At 39.8% G+C, this 19,961-nt stretch overlaps 1 protein-coding gene across 3 annotated transcripts in view; it reads left to right on the top strand.

The window, feature by feature from the left end:
* The window catches only part of ZC2HC1A (zinc finger C2HC-type containing 1A), a 63,347-nt gene extending 46,129 nt beyond the window's left edge, over positions 1–17,218 (top strand). For 2 of the 3 annotated variants that reach the window (XM_030553311.1, XM_030553312.1), the window contains exons 8-10: positions 7,130–7,249; positions 14,952–15,062; positions 16,160–17,218. In XM_030553311.1, coding sequence (XP_030409171.1) covers positions 7,130–7,249; positions 14,952–15,062; positions 16,160–16,337 — 409 coding nt within the window. In that variant the 3' untranslated portion in view covers positions 16,338–17,218. The remainder of the gene's footprint in view (positions 1–7,129; positions 7,250–14,951; positions 15,063–16,159) is intronic. The other variant, XM_030553313.1, reaches the window with a different exon arrangement.
* Positions 17,219–19,961: the final 2,743 nt, after the last annotated feature.

Genomic DNA, 19,961 nt, shown 5'->3' on the forward strand with positions numbered 1-19,961 from the left:
GCAATTTTCTTCAAACAGTTAAATTTCACTGGCAGGGACGTCCAACAGGTCAAAATAAAGGCCCCATGATCTATCTCAGTAGCTCTAAGCGCACTCCGCAGATCTCCAAACTTTGATGCCCACAATTCTGAGCTTTTTAACTAAATGAACAGTTACACCCATCCATTGAAATACAGACAAATCCAAGTCACTTTCGTTGAACTTTTCAGGCTTGATTAGAAAAGAAAGCATTGGGCGAAATCACTGGAAATCTTGAAATCTGTCAGAAAATTCTGATTCCAGTTCTTGCATGTACATTCCAATCTCATCGACACTGACAGTGCAACGTGTCGATAGCTCTTTTATGTGTTGGAAGTAGTGGAAAGTCGAAGTTCGAATATCCTGAGAAAAAACTTCTAGTTTTACAAAAATGCCTTCAAGGCTTCATAAATATCCAGAACTGTTTGCCGTGACTTGGTTTTTACTTACACGTAAGCATTTTAAACACTGCTTTGCTTCTCATATCCTGCTACTGCCTTTTTGATCTATTCAGTCTTGTCTGCTTCGTCAAGAAAGGTTTTCTCATGTTTCATTTGAAAATGTCATCGAACACTTGATGTGCGACAACACTTTCACAACAGAAAGCACAAATGGCACAGTCCTTCTTTTGAATAAATCCAAACGTATCTGTCCAAAAAGGCTGAAATGAATGGACATCTAACTTTGCTTTCTTAGGAGCTGACATTTTGTCAAATATACCCCTCAACTTACAGTGGGGAAAAAAATCGTGACAGACGGCACAACGTCAAGTGCAATACGCTGTGATAGTGATGTAAGCAGCAAATCAGAACTTAAAAATATCCCAGTACAGTGGTGCTAGAACAGTTTTTAAAGTGGGGGTGCTGAGCTGTGCCCCCTCTTGCCCCTGTCTGCACCCTTCACTGGGCTGGGGTCAGTCTGCCACAGTTGGGGGTGGCTGCAGAGTCCCAGGCAGAGGCCAGGAGCAGCCACCCCCAGTCTGGCGGCTGGTCCCCGGGGCCTGGCAGCAGGCTTAGCGGGGCCGGTGAATGGGATCCCAGATGGCAACAGAGTCTCCGGGACCGGTGGCTGGGACCCAGGGCCTGGCAGCGGGCTGAGTGGGGCCAGCAGATGGGACCCCAGGTGGCAGAGGGCCAACAGTAGGACACTAGGCCGGCAGCAGAGCCCCCAGGACTGGCAGTGGGCTGAGTGGGGCCGGTGGACTGGACCCCGGCTGGCAGGGGGGCCAGCATCCGGGACCCCAGGATGGCAGCAGAGCCCCCGGGACTGGTGGCCGGGACCCAGCCAGTGTGTGTGCCACTCAAAATAATCTCACGTGCCTCAGGTTGTTAACCCCTGCACTACGGTGTCAGACCTCCAAGTAACATGCTGCAGGAAGTGTCACTTTTCCCTCTGAGTCAATACTGAACCAATGATTGAGCTGTATGAAGTAATATATTTCAAGTGAAACATAAAACTAACATCTCAATCACTTTTATGCATTAAAGAGTCCACACAGTTTTCATGAAAATAAGCAGATGAACACCAGTGTCCTGGCCATGTTCCAACTTTAATAATTGTATTCACTCTAACTAAATCATGCCTGAATTTTCAACTAAATACAGTGTTCTTCACGTCCTATGATAAACTGTGGAATAGTGTTTCTGTATACTATTAAACAACTGACATCTTCCATTTCTGTGTTAGATAAAGTGGTCCCATACCTGTTACAAAGATGGTGTGAGGCTTAATTGATTCACAATTATTAAGTGCTTTGAGGTCCTCAGATGAAAGATACAGAAATGCAATATATTACTTGTAGTCCAGAAATATGCCTCTCACTACTAAATTAGAGTAGGCATTTTGTGTGGTGGAGGGAAGGAAGCACAGATAAGATATCTGTGCATAGATAGCTAAAACTAGAAGAATCTACTGGCAGTTAAAAGTAAAACGCATAAGGATGTAGCTTTACTCTTGCCCTCTAGGTGACACTCTTTCACTGCTGCACGAGAGGATGGTTAAAAAGAATTGCTGTTCAGATAAGGCCATTAACCACATCTGTTTTAAAGGCGATTTCTAAAATGCACTGTTGCTTTTAAATAATTTTGCAATAAGAAAATTCTGTAGCTCCATTTTATGTTGTAATTCTAAACTGCAGAGTAAAAAGAGGTGGTTAGAGGCAAAAAGGCATCCTTTAAATATTGGAAATCAGATCCTACTGAGGATAATAGGAAGCATAAACTCTGGCAAGTCAAGTGTAAAAATATAATAAGGAAAGCCAAGAAAGTATTTGAAGGGCAACTAGCTAAAAACAAGAAAACTGACAGCAATTACTTTTAAATATATCAGAAGCAGGAAGCCTGCCAAACTGTCATTGAGGCTACTGCACAACTGAGGTGCTAAAGGAGCACTCAGGGAAGACAGACCCATTGCAGAGAAGCCAGATAAATTCTTTGCATCAGTCTTCATGGCTGAGGATGTAGGGGAGACCCCCACACTCAACCCATTCTTTTTTTAGGAGGAGGAACTGTCCCAGATTGAGATGTGAGTAGAGGAGGTTTTCGAACACATTAATAAATTACACAGCAGTAAGTCACTAGGACCAGATGGAATTCAACCAAGAGTTCTGAAGAACTCAGGTATGAAACTGCAGAACTACTAACTGTGGTATGTAACCTACCACTTAAATCAGTTTCTGTACCAGATGACTGGAGGGTAGCTAATGTAGTGCAAATTATTAAAAAGGCTCCAAGAGGCAATCCTGTCAATTATGGACCAGTAAACCTAACTTCATACCTGTCAGATTGGTTGAAACCACAGTAAGGAACAAAATTAGCAGATGAGAAGATGAACATGAAGTGTTGGGGAAGAGTCAACATGGTTTTTCTAAAGGGAAATGCCAATCTAAAGCCTTTGACAAGGTCCCTCAACAAGAGCTCTTAAGCAAACTAAAGGGATAAGAGAAAAGGTCCCCTCGTGGATCAGTACTTGGTTAAAAGATAGGAAACAAAGAGCATGAATAAGCGGTCAGTTTTCATAATGGAGACAGGTAAATAATGGGTCCCCTAAGGATCTGTAGTTGGACCTGTGCAGTTTGACACATTAATAAATTATGTGGAAAAAGAGGTGAACAATGAGATGGCAAAATTTGCAGACAACACAGAAGTGCTCAAGATAGTTAAGTCCAAAGGGATCTCACAAAATCGGATGACTGGTCCATAAAATGGGAGATGAAATTCATTGTTGATAAATGCAAAGTAATGTACATTGGAAAACATGATCCCAACTATATCTACAAAATGATGGGGTCTAAATTTAGAAAGAGAGTTTCTCTGAAAACATCCACTCAATGTGCAGCAGCAGTCAAAAAAGCTAACAGAATGTTAGGAACCATGGGGAAAGAGAGAAACGATAAAACAGAAAATATTATAATGTCACTATATTTTCTTGGTACGCCCACACCTTGAATATTTTGTGTGCAGTTGTGGTCACTCCAACTCAAAAAAGATATATTAGAATTGGAAAAGGCACAGAGAAGGACAATGAAAATGATCTGGGGTATGGAACAGCTTTCATACAAGGAAGATCAGAAAAGACTGCGATTTCAGCTTAGAAAAGAGATGACTAAGGCCTGGTCTACACTGGGGGTGGGGGTCTGATCTAAGTTACGCAAGTTCAGCTACATGAATAACAAAACTGAAGTCGACGTACTTAGATTGACTTACCATGGTGTCTTCACTGCGGTGAGTCAGCTGCTCCCACTCCTCTGTCGGCTGTGCCTGAGCCTCTCGTGGCACTATAATAATAATAATTGCAGATAGGTATATCTCCTAGAACTGGAAGGGACCTTGAAAGGTCATCGAGTCCAGCCCCCTGCCTTCCCTAGCAGAACCAAGTACTGATTTTTGCCCCAGATCCCTAAGTGACCCCCTCAAGGATTGAACTCACAACCCTGGGTTTAGCAGGCCAATGCTCAAACCACTGAGCTAACTCTCTCCCCTACTCCTGGAGTACAGGAGTCGATGGGAGAGCGCTCGGAGATCGATTTATCGTTTCTAGACTAGATGCGATAAATCGATCCTCGCTGCATCGATCGCTGCCCACCGATCCAGTTAACCTTAACTAAGCAGTAGACAGGTTCGTATTTGGATAGTGAATCAGGCTAATGAGGCTACGAGTTAGTTCCAGTGCACACTGGGAAGGAGCTCTAAATAGTGGTGTATCATGTCAATTTCTTCATTTTAGGGAGGAGGAGATTCATGGTAAGATGCCTGGAATACTCAGATCTCCAGTAGAGCAAATACCATTGGTTCCAGAGTTTTATTCCAACTCAGGGCTCAAAAATGCTAAGTCTTGCATAGCAAGACATGATACCAGACGTGTAGGTGGCCAGACAGTGATCAGCTTATTCTACTGCACAAAAAACTTTTACTGGATTTGTGAGCCGGGGTTGCAAAATGAAATGGTGACAGGATTAAAGTTTATTATGTACATAAAATTAGAGCTGGGTGGGAAACAATTTTCCCATCCCATCAGAATTTTTGAAACTTCAAATATTTTTCACATCCCAAATCAGTACAAAGGATTAAAATCTCAGTAATAGTCATGAACCAACCCTCTCCTGCCCCCCCCCCCCGCAATTTCTGATACGATCAGTAGAAACATCTCATTTAGATAATTTTGAAACATTTAATGTTGATTTAAATCTTGTTTCTTTTTTATTGTTTTTACATTTTTACATTCATTTATATTTTGAAACCAAAATTTGTTTCTACCTAAGAAATTAAACTTTTTCATTTAGAAAATGTCCAAACAGGACATTTCAACAACTTGAAAATTTTTTCCAAATATTTTTCAGATTGGGAAATTCTTCAAATTGATCATTTCCAGCAAAGGGTTTCACTGTTGTCAAATTGGCATTTACTGACAAAAAAAGTGTTATCAAAAATATCTGATTATCTCTATTTTGCATTTCCATTTTATAATGGTAAAAGGCTAGTCTTTTGGAGGTTATGCCTTACACTGACAATAATGCTGTTTGTTGTTGCTAAAGTTTACTTTGTGCTCATTCTGAAGACCTATCCAGTCCCAGAAATGCCTTCACAAGCAGTTCTGCCACAGTCTTTTTAAAATCCCTTTGTTTCTGCCAGCTATTTTAGTTTGTCTTTAAAATACATTTATACACAATTCTTACACAGCTTTAATTCTCTGTTGAAGACTGCTTAAACCAAGAGTTCTCAAACTGGGGATCGGGACCCATCAGGGGGTCATGAGGTCATTACACGGGGCGTCGTGAGCTGTCATCCTCCACCCCAAACCCTGCTTTGCCTCCAGCAGTTATAATGGTGTTAAATATATTAAAAAGTGTTTTTAATTTATAAGGGGAGTTGCACTCAGAGGTTTGCTATGTGAAAGGGGTCACCAGTAAAAAAAAGTTTGAGCTGCTGGCTTAAATGCATACACTTCCTGATCAGTTCCACACCTCCAAACATCATCTTTCTGACCATACTGACTTCAGGTTCCCACCAAGAAATTAAAGGGCCCCATCAGCTTGGATTTTTAAGATCAGCTATATTGCCATGGCAACTGTGTTTAGTATTGTTGATCGTGTTATTTATTGTATAGCCGTTTCTACTAACACTCTGTTAAGGTAATGTGAGTTTCAAGAGCTGTGAAGAGCCTTACTGCACTTCTGTAGTATCTTGCAAACCTCATTAATTCAGCATCTTTAGGATGATGATACTGTAGAAATGATTGAAGGATAATATTCGTATTAGAGAGATATACAAGGTAAATAACTAATTTTCGTGGGTTATTAAAAGCCAGAGCAAAGCTGAGGGTATGTTGATGAATTAAGAGGCTATGAAGTCAATACTAAAATTACATTTCAATGGCCATGAACTTTTTTTTTTTTAAATCTTACGGCGTTTGCTGAGTCTTTTTTGGCATATAACAAAAATAAAACTCTCCTTCCCTTTCCCCCATGGGATTTTGGAAATTAAGTGCTTTTGCCTTCTCAGGCTTTCCAGTGATGACATTTGGAGGGAAGGGCTTATTATAGACAGAGATTGTAGCAACTTCTTTACTAAGAGGTTATTTTCAGTTTTTATTTTTCCCCAGTCTTTTACTTCTATAGCTGAAGTTTAGGAGATATGTAATGCCTGTTTTCTCAGGGCTAGTTCTCCTCTATTTGAATCTCTAACACTTTGGATGGGAAGGTAGGAGACCTTATTCCTCTTGGGATGATGGGCTCCAGGTTTGCATGACACTGTGAGGAGGAGGAGAATAGAAGGCATATTGCATTGTTTTAATGTCATGTTCAGGAACTTCTGGAAAGGAAGAGGAAGAACAGACCAGTTCTCCCTTTACAGGTAACCTTTGACTGGAAGAAGATAGCATTTTCCTCATCCCTTCTTACCATCTTATCCAAGGGTTTGTCTACACAAATGTTTGGTTCGCAGCAAGCTGGAGTGTGGATCTACCCCGCAGTAGCCAGCTGCATACTAACTGTCGTTCACTAACAGTTCCTTGGAGTGCTTTGATCTATTCCTGTTTCAAAGCAGTGTAGATCAAAGCACACTAAGGAACTGTTTGTGCATGGCAGCAGGGTTTACATAGATAGTTAGTGAGCAGCAGGTGAATATGGGATAGATTCATGCTCCCGTTTGCCACAAACTAAATGTTTTGGTAGACAAGCCCTTAGTTAAGTTTGTATGAGTTCTGCCTATGAACTCTCTGGTCTGCTTCATTGCCATGATGAATTTTACTTTATAATGTTACAGTCTACCCAGTTTATTGTGAGATTGTCAATCGTTAAATAACATCATTTGAGAGAACATAATTTTAATAATCTGCATGACTGTTGGAGACACTAGTCCCAGAAAACTCTCTGATACTTGTGAAGGAAGTGCCTTTTGGAAGACCAGGATTGTAAATGACTTCCTGAAGTTAATGTGTTCACTAAAAGTTTGAGGTCTGACTGTCCCAGATAAGAATAATTCAGTTTCAAAAAGTTAATAGAGTTCTGATGAGGAAGGTAAATGTTTAATTGTGACATGTTTGAAATACTTGCAATAATATAAATAGAAAACTAGCTAACTCCTTATGGGTACACCTTTATATATTTTAATAGTAAGACGGACAAGTTAGGCCCACCACTGCGAACTGGAAGAGATGTGCAAAGGTTGTATGACAGTGATACAAAAGCAGACAGTACCATCAAAAGACCAAATGAGTTGTTGCCCATTAACAAGTAAGTATTGCAAATCTGTGTGTTTTATCTATTTTTCAGATATGTTCCCCAAAAAGGGTTGGAATATTAAAAGCATCTTGTGACTTTTGAAATATGCAAAGCTTCCTAATGAAGTTGTTACCTAATGACATTGTAACAAACTTGCTGCCCCCTTTTTTGTGTCACTGTGAATGTCTTGATAGACCAAAACCAGTGTCTTGTGGGAAGGAGGAAATTAATATGTAACTTGACACATTATTCTATATAAGTATAACTTTCCTATTGGATACAATATTTTGTGGTAGGACAGAAAACAGAATATAATGTTTGTATTTGAAGACCTTTTTCACCATCATTTCTTCCTTCGTTGACTCCAGTTTATTATATTTACTCTTATTTCATGTTTATAGTGCTAGTACACAGCAGTTATATTGCAAGCATTTAAACATAGAGAACAAAAAAAAAACCCACAATCATAGGCATATCACATAGATAAGGCATTACAACAAGATAGCTTATTGGTTGCATTTAGTTTTCAATAGCTATTAAAAGCTGACACATATACCACTGCTTCAACATGGTAGAGAAGTATTCTATATTTCATATATCTTTTGAATAGAAAATAGATGCAGTGTCCTAGATATCACTTTGAGGTAACTGGGCAAGTGCTGATTTTTAAATGGCAAACACTTTATCTGTAATATTTTAAGATAAATTTTAATGAAGAGTTAGTTACAAATGGTGACACGTTGGGAAAATACACAAGAAATGAATATGACTTATTAAGGGTATGCTTTCAAATAATAAAAACAATTTTCCTACATTAATTGTTCTCAGATGCTGTTTTAATTTTTTTTAAAAATGTAAACTAAAACATTTCCAGAAGACTATTTAGACTAAAATATTCAGACTTGAGTGTCTAAAGTTAGGTACCAATAGGAAAACACAGTGGCCTTTTTTCCTGAGATGCACAGCATCTACATCTTCTGTTGGCTTCAGCTGGAGCTGGTAGAGTGCTCAGCACCTCTGGAAACCAGAACACTTTTTAAAAAATTTATTTAGATGCCTAATATTAAGCATGCAAGTTTGAAAAATCAGGTGCTAGTAATTTGCACAGTGAACATGCTTGAATGAACATGCCTTGTATCAACAAAGAGGATGTGACCTGGAAGAGAACTACTGGTGTGGAAAGTATGGACTTTTTGGCAGTCTCAGGAGTCCTACCACTGACACTAATTTTTGACCTAAACATTTACCTTTGTAGTCATAGGATAATGATCGACTGTTCTTACCGAAGAGCTTCTTTTGAGAGCTTGGCATCTAGGCAAACACTGCCACTATAAGAGTTTTTATTGTCCTACTATGAATATTCCAACCATATGTAGAAATGTCGCTGTTGTGATTATGTCCAGTCAGCTACCCAAGCAGATAATGTAATTTGAACAACTTGTAGTAGCAAAAGTGGGCTCCATAAATTTTAAACTCCTAGTGCACTGGCTATAATCAAGGTTGCCCAACAGTTCCCATTATAAGCCCCCTGTTTTCAGTTAGTTATAATTTTGCCAAAGTTAACCATTTGAGATGAAATGTTCCATTAGAAGTGTGTGCCTCAGGCTGCACTTTTTTTGTTTAACTTCAGCCAAAACTGTTCAGCTATTTCAGAGAAAATCACATTTTGACCTTTAAAAATTTTTTTGGCAACCTTTTCTTAGAAAAACTCCACTGTCTCCATGCTTTGGAACAAGGACTGGAAATTTGGCAGGGGATGGCCTTTGTGATAGTGATGTGCTTTTGGACATCCCTATTAAAAATGTGCCCAAATTTGACCAAGTTAGAAGGTTTAGAAGAAAAATCACAGTTTGCACATGCTCAGTGCAGAATTGTTTAAGAGCAAAAATTTCCAAAGATTCCATCCTCACTGACCAACTGACTCCACTTGGATTGGGAGCTGTGGGATGGAGGGGAGATTAGAACTGGTTGGAAGAGAGGTTGAGGCTGGGAGCTGTGTGTAGGGAACTGGTTGAGGTTGAGTAAGGAGACTTGAAGCTTGGAATACTGAACAAGGACACTGGGAGCCATTGAAGGAGACAGCTGGGGACTGGGAGCCAGTTAGTTGGGCTGGGGTGAGTGGAGAGCAACAAGATTGGATGATGTGCTGGGTGGAAAACTGGGACTGACTGGGCAAGGAGAACCAGGGTGTGGGAGGATTGGGAAGGGGGAGATAAAACTGGCAAGAAGCTAGGTTTTGAGGGGGAAATCTTGGACTGGCTGGACAAAGAGAATAGGTAGACAGCATGAGTGGTCTGGGGATGGAGACTAGAACTGGGAGCCAGTGGTCGTGAGGAGAAAAGATACAGATGGGATGAGGAGCCAGGAAAGGAGAACTGAGACTGACTAGGCAAGGAGGGGATGGATCTAGGACTGGCTGTGTAAGGAGACTGAAACAGGGATAAGCCTGAATAGAGAGTGGGAATGGGTGAGGAAAGAAAACGACTGAGACAAGGAGCTGAGGGGAAGGTAGAAACAGGACTATGAAAGGTTGGCTTGTATAGGACAGAAGATGACAGACTTTGGGGGAATGGGCAGTATAGTCTGTGCCCATTAGAGCAGTGGATCTACAGATTCTAACCCTGTTGATGAACAATGTGGGTGTCAGTATGCTGCCGTGTCATAAACAGATAGTTAAGGGTTAATGTTTCTTTTACCTGTAAAGGGTTAAGAAGCTCAGTAAACCTGGCTGACACCTGACCAGAGGACCAATGGGGGGACAAGATACTTTCAAATTTTGGTGGAGGGAAGTCTTTTGTTTGTGCTGTTTGTTTTTGGGGGATGTTCGCTTTTGGGACTAAGAGGGACCAGACATCAATCCAGGCTCTCCAAATCTTTCTGAATCAGTCTCTCATGTTTCAAACTTGTAAGTAACAGCCAGGCAAGGCATGTTAGTCTTATTTTTGTTTTCTCAACTTGTAAATGTTCCTTTTTGCTGAGAGGATTTTACCTCTGTTTGCTGTATCTTTGAACCTAAGGTTAGAGGGGGTTCCTCTGGGCTGTATGAATCTGATTACCCTGTAAAGTATTTTCCATCCTGATTTTACAGAGATGATTTTTACCTTTCTTTCTTTAATTAAAAGCTTTCTTTTTAAGAACCTGATTGATTTTTCCTTGTTTTAAGATCCAAGGGGATTGGATCTGGACTCATCAGGAATTGGTGGGGGAAAGGAGTGGGGGATGGTTAAATTCTCCTTGTGTTAAGATCCAAGGGGTTGGATTGGTGTTCACCAGGAACTTGGTGAAAAAGCCTCTCAAGGCTGCCCAGGGAAGGGAAGGTTTTGGGAGGGACAAGAAGTGTTCCAGACACTGACATTTCTGGATGGTGGCAGTGTTACCAGATCTAAGCTAGTAATTAAGCTTAGAAGTGTCCATGAAGGTCCCCACATCTGTGCCCTAAAGTTCAGAGTGGGGGAGGAACCTTGACATGCCGCCTGATGAAATTTCATTTTCCGGTTTGCTGTTTTAAAAGTCTAGGAAATTGTGCACAAAAAATACATTAAAAGACATTATTGTTGTTGCAAAGTCAGGCACTCAAAAGTTAAGAAATGCCAGAATTAAGGTTGCCTTTGTAATTTTAATTTGCCCCCCTTGTGCATATGCATATGCATTAGTATGCAGTCTTTAATTATATGATTGAATAATATTTTTTCCGCAAGATCCTGACCTCATTCAGCTCACAGAAGGACCTGTTCTGGGGATGAATCAGGGTTGCATGTTAAAGAACGCTGTGGTCTATAGGATATTGAGGAAGTAGAAGATGCGTATTACACTGGTCTACAATTTTTGAGAACTCGTCTGCATCAGAGATCAAATGTGATATTTATTATGTATTTTGATGTGCTGAATTCAAATATGACAATTAAAACAACTGATTGGCTACTGTTTCTAAGATATTTAAGTTTTTACATTTTATGTCTATGTATATTGTGTAGATAGTAAAGTTTTAATCATAAATTGTAAACCTAGGTCTTTTCATGTGTTTATGGTTGCTTTACATGATATTTCACCTGTCCTGTTCATGTAACACTTTAAAAATCAGCAAAAGGGTTATATAAATAAAATGTATTATGAAACAAAAGGCAAAAAACTATTATGTACATAGTTTAGTCCTATTCAGTGTCTACTCGGCGCTTCTTGGCTTGTCTCTTGTATTCATTAAATGGAGCATCTCTTGTCACTGTCCAGCAATAGTCTGCAAGCATTGATGGGCTCCATTTGCCCTGATAGCCTGCCAGGAGATTCCACTGCTGTAGTCTGGAGCCCAACAGCTCTGCCTTACTCTTGGGTAGTTCCAAATCCCTGACAAGGTCATTCAGTTCACCTTGTGTTATGAGGTGTGGTTCAGAGGAGGAGGATGGGAGAAAATGTGGGTCCTGTGACACTGATAGTTCAGGACCAGAAGTTTCATCCTCTTCCTCTTCCTCGTCTGACTCAAGTGAGAATGATTCTGGTGCATTAGGAACTGGCAGTCCTTCTCCGTGGGGTACTGGGCGTATAGCTGATGGAATGTTTGGATAATGCACACTCCACTTTTTCTTCTTTGACATACCTTTCCCAACTGGAGGCACCATGCAGAAGTAACAATTGCTGGTATGATCTGTTGGCTCTCTCCAAATCCTTGGCACTGCAAAAAGCATAGATTTCCTTTCCCTGTTCAACCACTGGCGAAGATTTGTTGCACAAGTGTTGCAGCATGTGTGTGGGGCCCACCTCTTGTCCTGATCTCCAATTTTGCAGCCAAAATAAAGGTGATAGGCTTTCTTAACCATAGTGGTTATACTGCGCTTTTGTGATGCAGAAGTCACTTCACCACAAACATAGCAGAAGTTATCTGCACTGTTCACGCAAGTACGAGGCATCTCTGCTCACTTTGGCTAGACAGAAAGGTGTCCCTTTGCAAAATCAAACACTGACAAAGAAGAGAGCACAACACTGTATGATTTCTAGAGCTGATATAGGACAATTTGTTCAGCAGAGTGATGTAAGCTTCATTATGATTGCATCATCCATGACTTCTAGGAATAACATGATGCAATTCATATCATGTATGACGCAATACCAGCTTCAGATTGCAGCATTCATTGTTTTGCCTCAAAAGCAAGTACTGTCCAAACCTAGTCATAGATTTATTCATAGATCCAGTCAAAGATGTATTATAGTCATTTCTGGTTTAAATTGAGATCCCTTCCCTTTATAACTCACTTATCCTCCGCCATTCCCAAGTCAAGGGTCGTATGTACTGACCTAATAGCATATCTTGAAAACTAGAGCCAATCAACAATTTTAAGCATCATTTTCGTTCTCAGTGACCCAGAATCAGTAAAGTTGGACTACATTTATTTCAGAAGCATTTTGGCTGTAGAGCAGTGTTATTTGTAATACTAGGGCAAGTGGGTATAGGCCTGCCCAGAACTAAAGGCCTGCCCCCTCAGGTAAGAGGGAGGAACCACTAGACCCAGGCTGCAGCAGATTTCTGGGGACAACTGGAAGAAACAAGGGTCAGAGTGAGGTAAAAGATTAAAATGAGAGAGCCAGAGGGGACACAATGCAGAGAACTCCAGGCAGCGGCCTCTGCTATTCTAAGGCATCCAGAGTAGAAGATGTGTAGTGAATGAGGCAGGGGATAGCAGGATGAGAAAGGAGGGTCTTATCGAGACAGTTAAATGTTGCCCTAGAGAACTGGATTGTATCTTTGCTTTTGCCACAGAGTTCCTGTGTGGTGCTGGGCAAGTCACTTAAGCCAGACTTTTTGCAGGTGATCACTAATTGTGTGTTCATCATTTTCTAGGTCCCTGACTTCACAACCTGAGTCTTGATTTTAAAAAGTGCTGAGCACTCACTGCTGCAACTGAAGTCCATGAAAACTGTGCTTTGAACAATCAGGTCCTAGGTGTCTCAAATTGGGCACCTAAAATTAGGGGATATTGTTTACCTTAATGTCTCTGAGAGTCAAGTTCCTTATCTGGAAAATGGGGATAATAATTCCTTGTCATCTCAGAGTTGTGTTGTGGAAATATATTCTTTAATATTTATGAAGCACTCATACTATAAGGACAAGCCCATGAAGAAATACATAATTCTGTTTTCAGAGCAGGATTTGAATAGTGGACAATAAATGAGGCCTGTGGGCACACACTGAATGATAAATAGTTGCTCATAAGTTCCTCACTCATGCACTGAATGAGGCAGGGACCCTGTGGGGAAAAAACGGTATCTGATAATGTAATTAAAGACTGTATAATAATGCACATGCACAGGGAGACTGAATTAAGGTCGCCCAGGCAAACAATTCTGGCATTTCCAAAATGTTGAATGCTTGATTTTGCAACCTTAATAATGTACTTTTAATTAACTTTTTGAGAGTAATTTGCACTTATATTGTGGCGCTTTGATTCCACGATGCTTTTATAAAGTAATCCTTACAATGCTGTTGGTAAGTAGGTAGGAAAGCAGACAGGAGAAATAAAGGAGAAAGTTTGCGACCAGCCTGATGTCACAAAGTCAATCTGTGAGCTGGGGCTATGGGCCAAATTTCTTGCTGGCGTAAGTGGGTGGCATACTTGTGTGCTTAATTATTAGACCGCTCCCCTCACTTTGGGTTTTTCACAGCAATGTTCAGGCCACTGGGTCCAGATCACAGGGGTCAAGAATCCTGCCTTAATCTACCCTTGGCTATTACTGATGAAGGTAATTTTTAAAAAAAAATAAATACATTCTTCAACACACTATCCAGTGTGTGGTAAATTTTTGGAACAAGACAACAGAACTTATCTTTAATCACTCGTAGTGAAGGGTGCTTCCTCCTCGTTCCTCTTGATGGTGGCAATGCTACTCAGGGATAACATCCTTACTATCCCTGCTCAGGGATAGCGCACGTGTCAGTGCTCTGATATTTCTCCATTTCCTCAAATTGGGCAACTGTCTAGAGATTTGATTGGGACAGAGCAATCCTTTAGCTGGGTATCACCACCCAACTTCCCTTCTTCTGTGTGGGGATTCTTGAGAGCGCTTCTGCCTCTGTATTGCTGCAGTATTGAACTAAGGATTTGCCAAGCCATAAAAGATGGGTGCTGCTACCCTGTTGGATAAAGTTATTCCCCCATCCCCATGCTTAAGAGGAAGAGGCTGGACCATCAGGGCATCACCATCCTTCATAAGCAGGGGAGTAACAGCCACCTCCAATGGCTGCCGTGGCTGGGTTCAGTATTATGGGAAAAAGAAGGCAGTGGCCATGGCTCACCTAAGAATTGACTGTGAAGGAGAGCAAGGCATCCATCTGCCTAAAGATTCTTCCACCTCTTTAAGGCCACCAGTCAGTTGTTTTTCACTCTTCTAGCAGTCCTAACAGAGCCTGGCTGCAAAGAGGTAGAAATGTTCTGTCCCATGAGCAATCAATAGAGAGTGCATTTGCTCTATTCTAGTGTGATGCAGAACAAAAGGTTGGGAGTAGGAGTGAAATGCTTCTCCACCATTAACCAAAAGGATTGCAGTGTTACCATCGCTGGTCCAGGTTCTGGGCACTCTGTGGTCCTCAGACCTTGCTAATCATGCTACGGCTCTTCACTCTGTCATTGGTGGGATAAATGAGGTTCTACAAAGTATTGGCAATGTTGTGCCCGGGTAGTTTGTTGAAACTGTTTGTTTAATTCACTGACTATCTGCTCTCTTCCAGACCCACTGTGAAATCTCGAATATCAACCCCTCCAAGTATGGCAAAAAACGTGGGCACAGGTGCTCTGGCAAACAAAAGGAAAATCTATAATGCAGAAAGTTATTCAAGCAGGTAATTTTTAACTTTGTAATCTTGTAAGTAAATAGAAACATTTTAGGGAAATGATGAGAAGGGTGGTACACAGACAGTTATGGAAACCTCTTACTTCAATATTCTTTGGTAGATTTAACAATTGTAGTGCTATGACTGTAGATTTGGCATATTTAATGTTATAGCTTAATGTAAAAGTAAAATTTCACCCATCCAAGTGTGTAAGGCTCAGCACTAGAAGTTTCAATACACTTGTGAAAAGGTTGTGAGAATGGCTCTTTCAACCTACATGTAAGTCAGTTACTGCTAGCTGAAGAAGAGAAAATAGGGAGTTTATAATTCTAACTCCACATGATCTGAGGGTGATATGGCTGGTGTGATTTTTCCGAGGTTCTCAGTGGCATACAGTGCCAATATTTCTTTGACTATATACTTTCATTTGTTAAAGATATATTTAGGATTACTTTACAACAAAACCTTTGATATGTCAGTGATAGAATTTCTAGTTAGACTAACTTGTGACTTGAATGTTTCTTCCTGCTTCTAAGATTCTGGTGTTAGTTTCTTTTAGCATCTCTCTTTTCGTTTCAAAGTAGGGAGCGTTTTGGAAAGGGTGTAAGATATGATATTTCAAGTATCCCTTTCATGGCACAAACTTTAAAGCAGGGATTGGCAACCGTTGGCCTGCAGCCCGCCAAAGTAAGCACCCTGACGGGCTGGGCTGGGCCGGTTTGTTTACCTGACGTGTCCGCAGGTTCGGCCGATCGTGGCTCCTGCTGGCCGCCGTTCGCCTCTCCAAGCCAATGGGGGTGGCAGGAAGCGGCGTGGGCTGAGGGATGTGCTGATTGCCGCTTTCCACCGCCCCTATTGGCCTGGTGTGGTGAACCGCGGCCAGTGGGAGCCATGGTCGGCCGAACCTGCGGACACGTCAGCTAAACAAACTGGCCCGACCCTCCAAGGTGGTGGGCCACAGGCCAAAGGTTGCCGATCCCTTCTTTAAAGTATATATTTGTCAGTTCTTAAATTGTAATTCTTTGCAAAGGATTAGAATGGATACTTATACCAAATTGCACTGGTTTAAATTATATTATGAACATTATTGTTATCTGAATTTTCAGGTCTGATGGTAAAATTGGGTATGATAGTGGAGACTCAGTCAATGGAGGAAGTACAAAAAGCAGTGATGAAAATTCACCTGTACAGTTATCAAAATTTTGCCATGAATGTGGAACCAGGTACCCTGTGGAATGGGCAAAGTTCTGCTGTGAATGTGGAATTCGAAGAATGGTTGTGTGAATGCATTCATAAAGGCAAAGAAAGCAAGCAAACAAAAAACAAAACAAAAAGAAAGAAACCCAGAGCTTCAGTTGCATATTTCAGCATGGAATGCTGGAGCACTCCTTCCTGTTAGATTTCATGCTGCAAACATCCTGAAATACCATGTTGTAATAATTTACTGAGTGCAATCCTTTTGTTTGCATAGTTATTTATGTATAAATATATATACTGTATATAAAAATAACAGGTACCTAAAACTGTGCCATTCAAGGAGACTCTAATCTCTGTTGGAAAGTATTTTAAACTAAGTAGTGGTGTGTTTGGCAACTTAGCAAATAGAAATGGATCTTTTTATAGAACCCTAGTATGTAAAATATTCTAGTTATGAAATATTTGGGCTAAAAAATACTTCTGAGGAGGAATCAGATACTTATGGGACACTAACTAAGAAACTGTCTTTTAAGGAAGTATGAAAACTGCATGAGCAGCTCCTATAACTTTCTAATTAAAATACTGAAAGATTGTTTTTGGTTAAAGAGATTAAACCATAGTATTCTAATGAGCTTCCATGGTTATTTTCTGGCACTGCTTCTGAAAGATTTGCTAAAGCAAATGGACTGCAGTGCTGTGTGAAAGTAGTGTTCACCTATGTAAAGAATAATAGGAATTGAATAAGAACCAGTGAAGGTTATTACATATTTACAGCCAGCAGTATGGGACCAGGCGTTTTTTTTAAAAGCTATGTTTTTCATAATGACATGCTTTCCTTTCCACAACTGTCCACATGCATCTTATCCAACAGCTCCCATCTCTCCTTGCAGAGGGGTCTGCAAGTTCCTGCTCTCTTCACTTCCCTCCTCTTTCTCCAGAAGGAAAGACAAAATAATTCACTCCAAAATTTTTTAAAAAAAGTTTCTTGGATATTTATTGAGATTTTCCAGTTGATGACTTTAATGGATGATTATCATAGATGATGAAAATATAATCTGTACATCCATTTTTTAAACAGTCCTTATAATGTATCTAACATGATAGAGGTCCATATAGTTATATGAAACTGGTACTGTAAGTTTTGATAGAAGTCCTCACTTCCTTTATTCTTATCCATGTGCAAAGGCACAGCCATATTTTTATGGAGCAATTATGCTTCATGGAATAGTATGAATATTTAATTATTCTGTCTGCAATTTCTGTGTTCTCCTGGGCTGTGTACTGCAGCCATTGAAGTCAATAGCAAAACTCACATAGACTTCCAGGAAAGCAGGATCAGGCACCTTAGCTGTTTAATTTTTGTAATATGATAACTAGAGGGGGCAGTTTAAATAACCAGGCAAAAGCTGAGTTTCTTAGTCTGTGTCTTAATTTAAATGTTTCTGTTATGTGATGTTGCTTTGAAGTGTTTTAAACTATTTTGGTTTCCCAGGGAAAAACAATCTGAAAGAATCTAATTGTGCCTTTCCCAAATTAACTGTGCTGACTTGTCCAAAGTTGTTATTTTTAATTCATTGCTGACACTAGTATACTATGTGTATGATTTTTGTTAAGGTGTTATATTGAAGCTTTTTGCCACATATGGTATGACGTTGCAATATTTTCAATTAATGTAATCCAAAAGTAGTAATCATATTTTTAGAGAATACAGATAATGGGGCCAGTTACAAACAAAATATATTTCATATCCATTTTGTGGATACTCTTCTCCGATTTTTATGGATATCTTTAGGGATTTGATGCTGTCATTTTGTGGGCCCTAAAATATCATTGCTATTTTAGGATGACCAAGTTCAGTGGTACAGAATTGTTTTGTAATCTTTCTGAGAAATTAAATGCTTCTAGGAATTGTCCCTTTACCAGATGTATTGACATCTTTTCTAATTCTCCAATATGGCCACTGAGCTGCCCATGTTTAGTATGTAAGGGTAGATAACTATTAAATGTGATGTTGTATAATAGGTAGACTTGATGGACTTTAACTGAATTTGGGTGCTAGAAATTAAAGTGAATAGAATATCCTTTTGGCAGTTTCATATATACATATGGGAATTACAATTCTGCATCCCTTGTGGACATAAACCCTAGGGAAAATGTGCTCCAGAATCACATTAGGGTGTCTGTTGTCCTTCTGTGGGCCGTCTGCTCTGGTGTGAAGTGCCCAAGGAATTTAAGAACGAGCCAAATATGGGCTCAGCCAAGGGACGCTTAAGGTTCATAGGCCCAGTGTCTGATTTAGTTTCTGTTCTTATATATGTTGGCAAATTAAATGTTATCAGTTTTTAAAAAAATAAATGGTAGCAGCCCAGCACTCATCATGAGCAAAGCTGTAATAACAGCAATGTGTGCGTACTAAACTTTCCGTTTATATTGTAAGGAAACAGATTAGCTCACATTTACAAGGATTTAATTGTGAATAATGAAAGGAGTGAAGGAATTCTTTACAAAATTATGAAAGCCTGTCCTTTGAAACCATAAATGCCAGGTTTCCCAATTCAATACATACAATACATGGATTTATATTCACTGCTCTCTGAGCTGTTGTGTAATGCAGTGCTTCAAAGTCAAGTTTTAGAAAATTATCCTAGAGTTATGCACCATTTATTTTCTTTTAATTGAAATTTTGTGTGTATTAGTCTAAAGTTTAATTCAGCATTACAACTCAGTAAATTTAAACCTAGATTATTGACAAAATGTAACATTTAATAATGTGCACGTTTGAATCGTCTATAATAAAGACATGAAAACACTAACAAAAATTTTGATTATCCAGTTTGTTACTGCATACTGAGGCTATATTCAGTATGTTAAGGTTTGTTTATCAAAAATGTTTTTATTATCCAATGTGTTAGATTTTTCATGTATCTAGTGCTATCTACAGAGGACTGCATTGCATACTGTAGCAGCACTAACTGCTGCCTTTCCATCCAAATGTTTGTTAGCTAACAAAAATGGAATGGTTTTCACAATACTCATTGCAGATAAAACATAAGGAACATAGTTAAGTGTCATATAAAAAGCAAGAAATAAGCGTGGTAATTGAAGGAAGATTAGTGAAGATCTTGAAAGCTCAGTGTACATCTCTCTAAGAATATGTATAAAGCATATGTTCTGTGTGAACTCTTCAAAAGTTATTATCCAAAATTAAATTAATAAAGCTAAGCTAATCATTTTTAATTAAAATGGGAAGAACACTAGAGACGGATTATGAACCCCAAAACTGCTGAATAACAACACGCACTAACTGTACATTTTAAAAATCTCTGAATAATTTTTTTGGTGTAATTACATGGTTACAGTATTACTTTCACCTCCAGGACTTTGACAACTTGTATTATCTACCATATATATTGTGCTATTAGTTCTCTTGCAAAGGTTCTCTTATTCTGTAGGAGGGAATCAGTGGAGGGTTCTTGCATGAAGCGCCAGCTCTGAGGTGAAGGTTAATGGTAGGTCCCACAGTTGCCAACTTTCACCTGGTAAATAAGCACCCTCACAATAAGCCAGAAATCAAGCTAATCCCATTTCAAAACAGGCCAGTCCCTAAGAACCCCAACATTCTATGTGACTAGATCCTCCCAGTGTGCAATCTGGGACTGGGGTGGGCCCACTGTGCACTGCTGACTCTCTCACCCCTTTTCCCCTGCTTGC

This window comes from Gopherus evgoodei, chromosome 2 (assembly GCF_007399415.2).
Source record: "Gopherus evgoodei ecotype Sinaloan lineage chromosome 2, rGopEvg1_v1.p, whole genome shotgun sequence".
Classification (NCBI taxonomy): domain Eukaryota; kingdom Metazoa; phylum Chordata; order Testudines; family Testudinidae; genus Gopherus; species Gopherus evgoodei.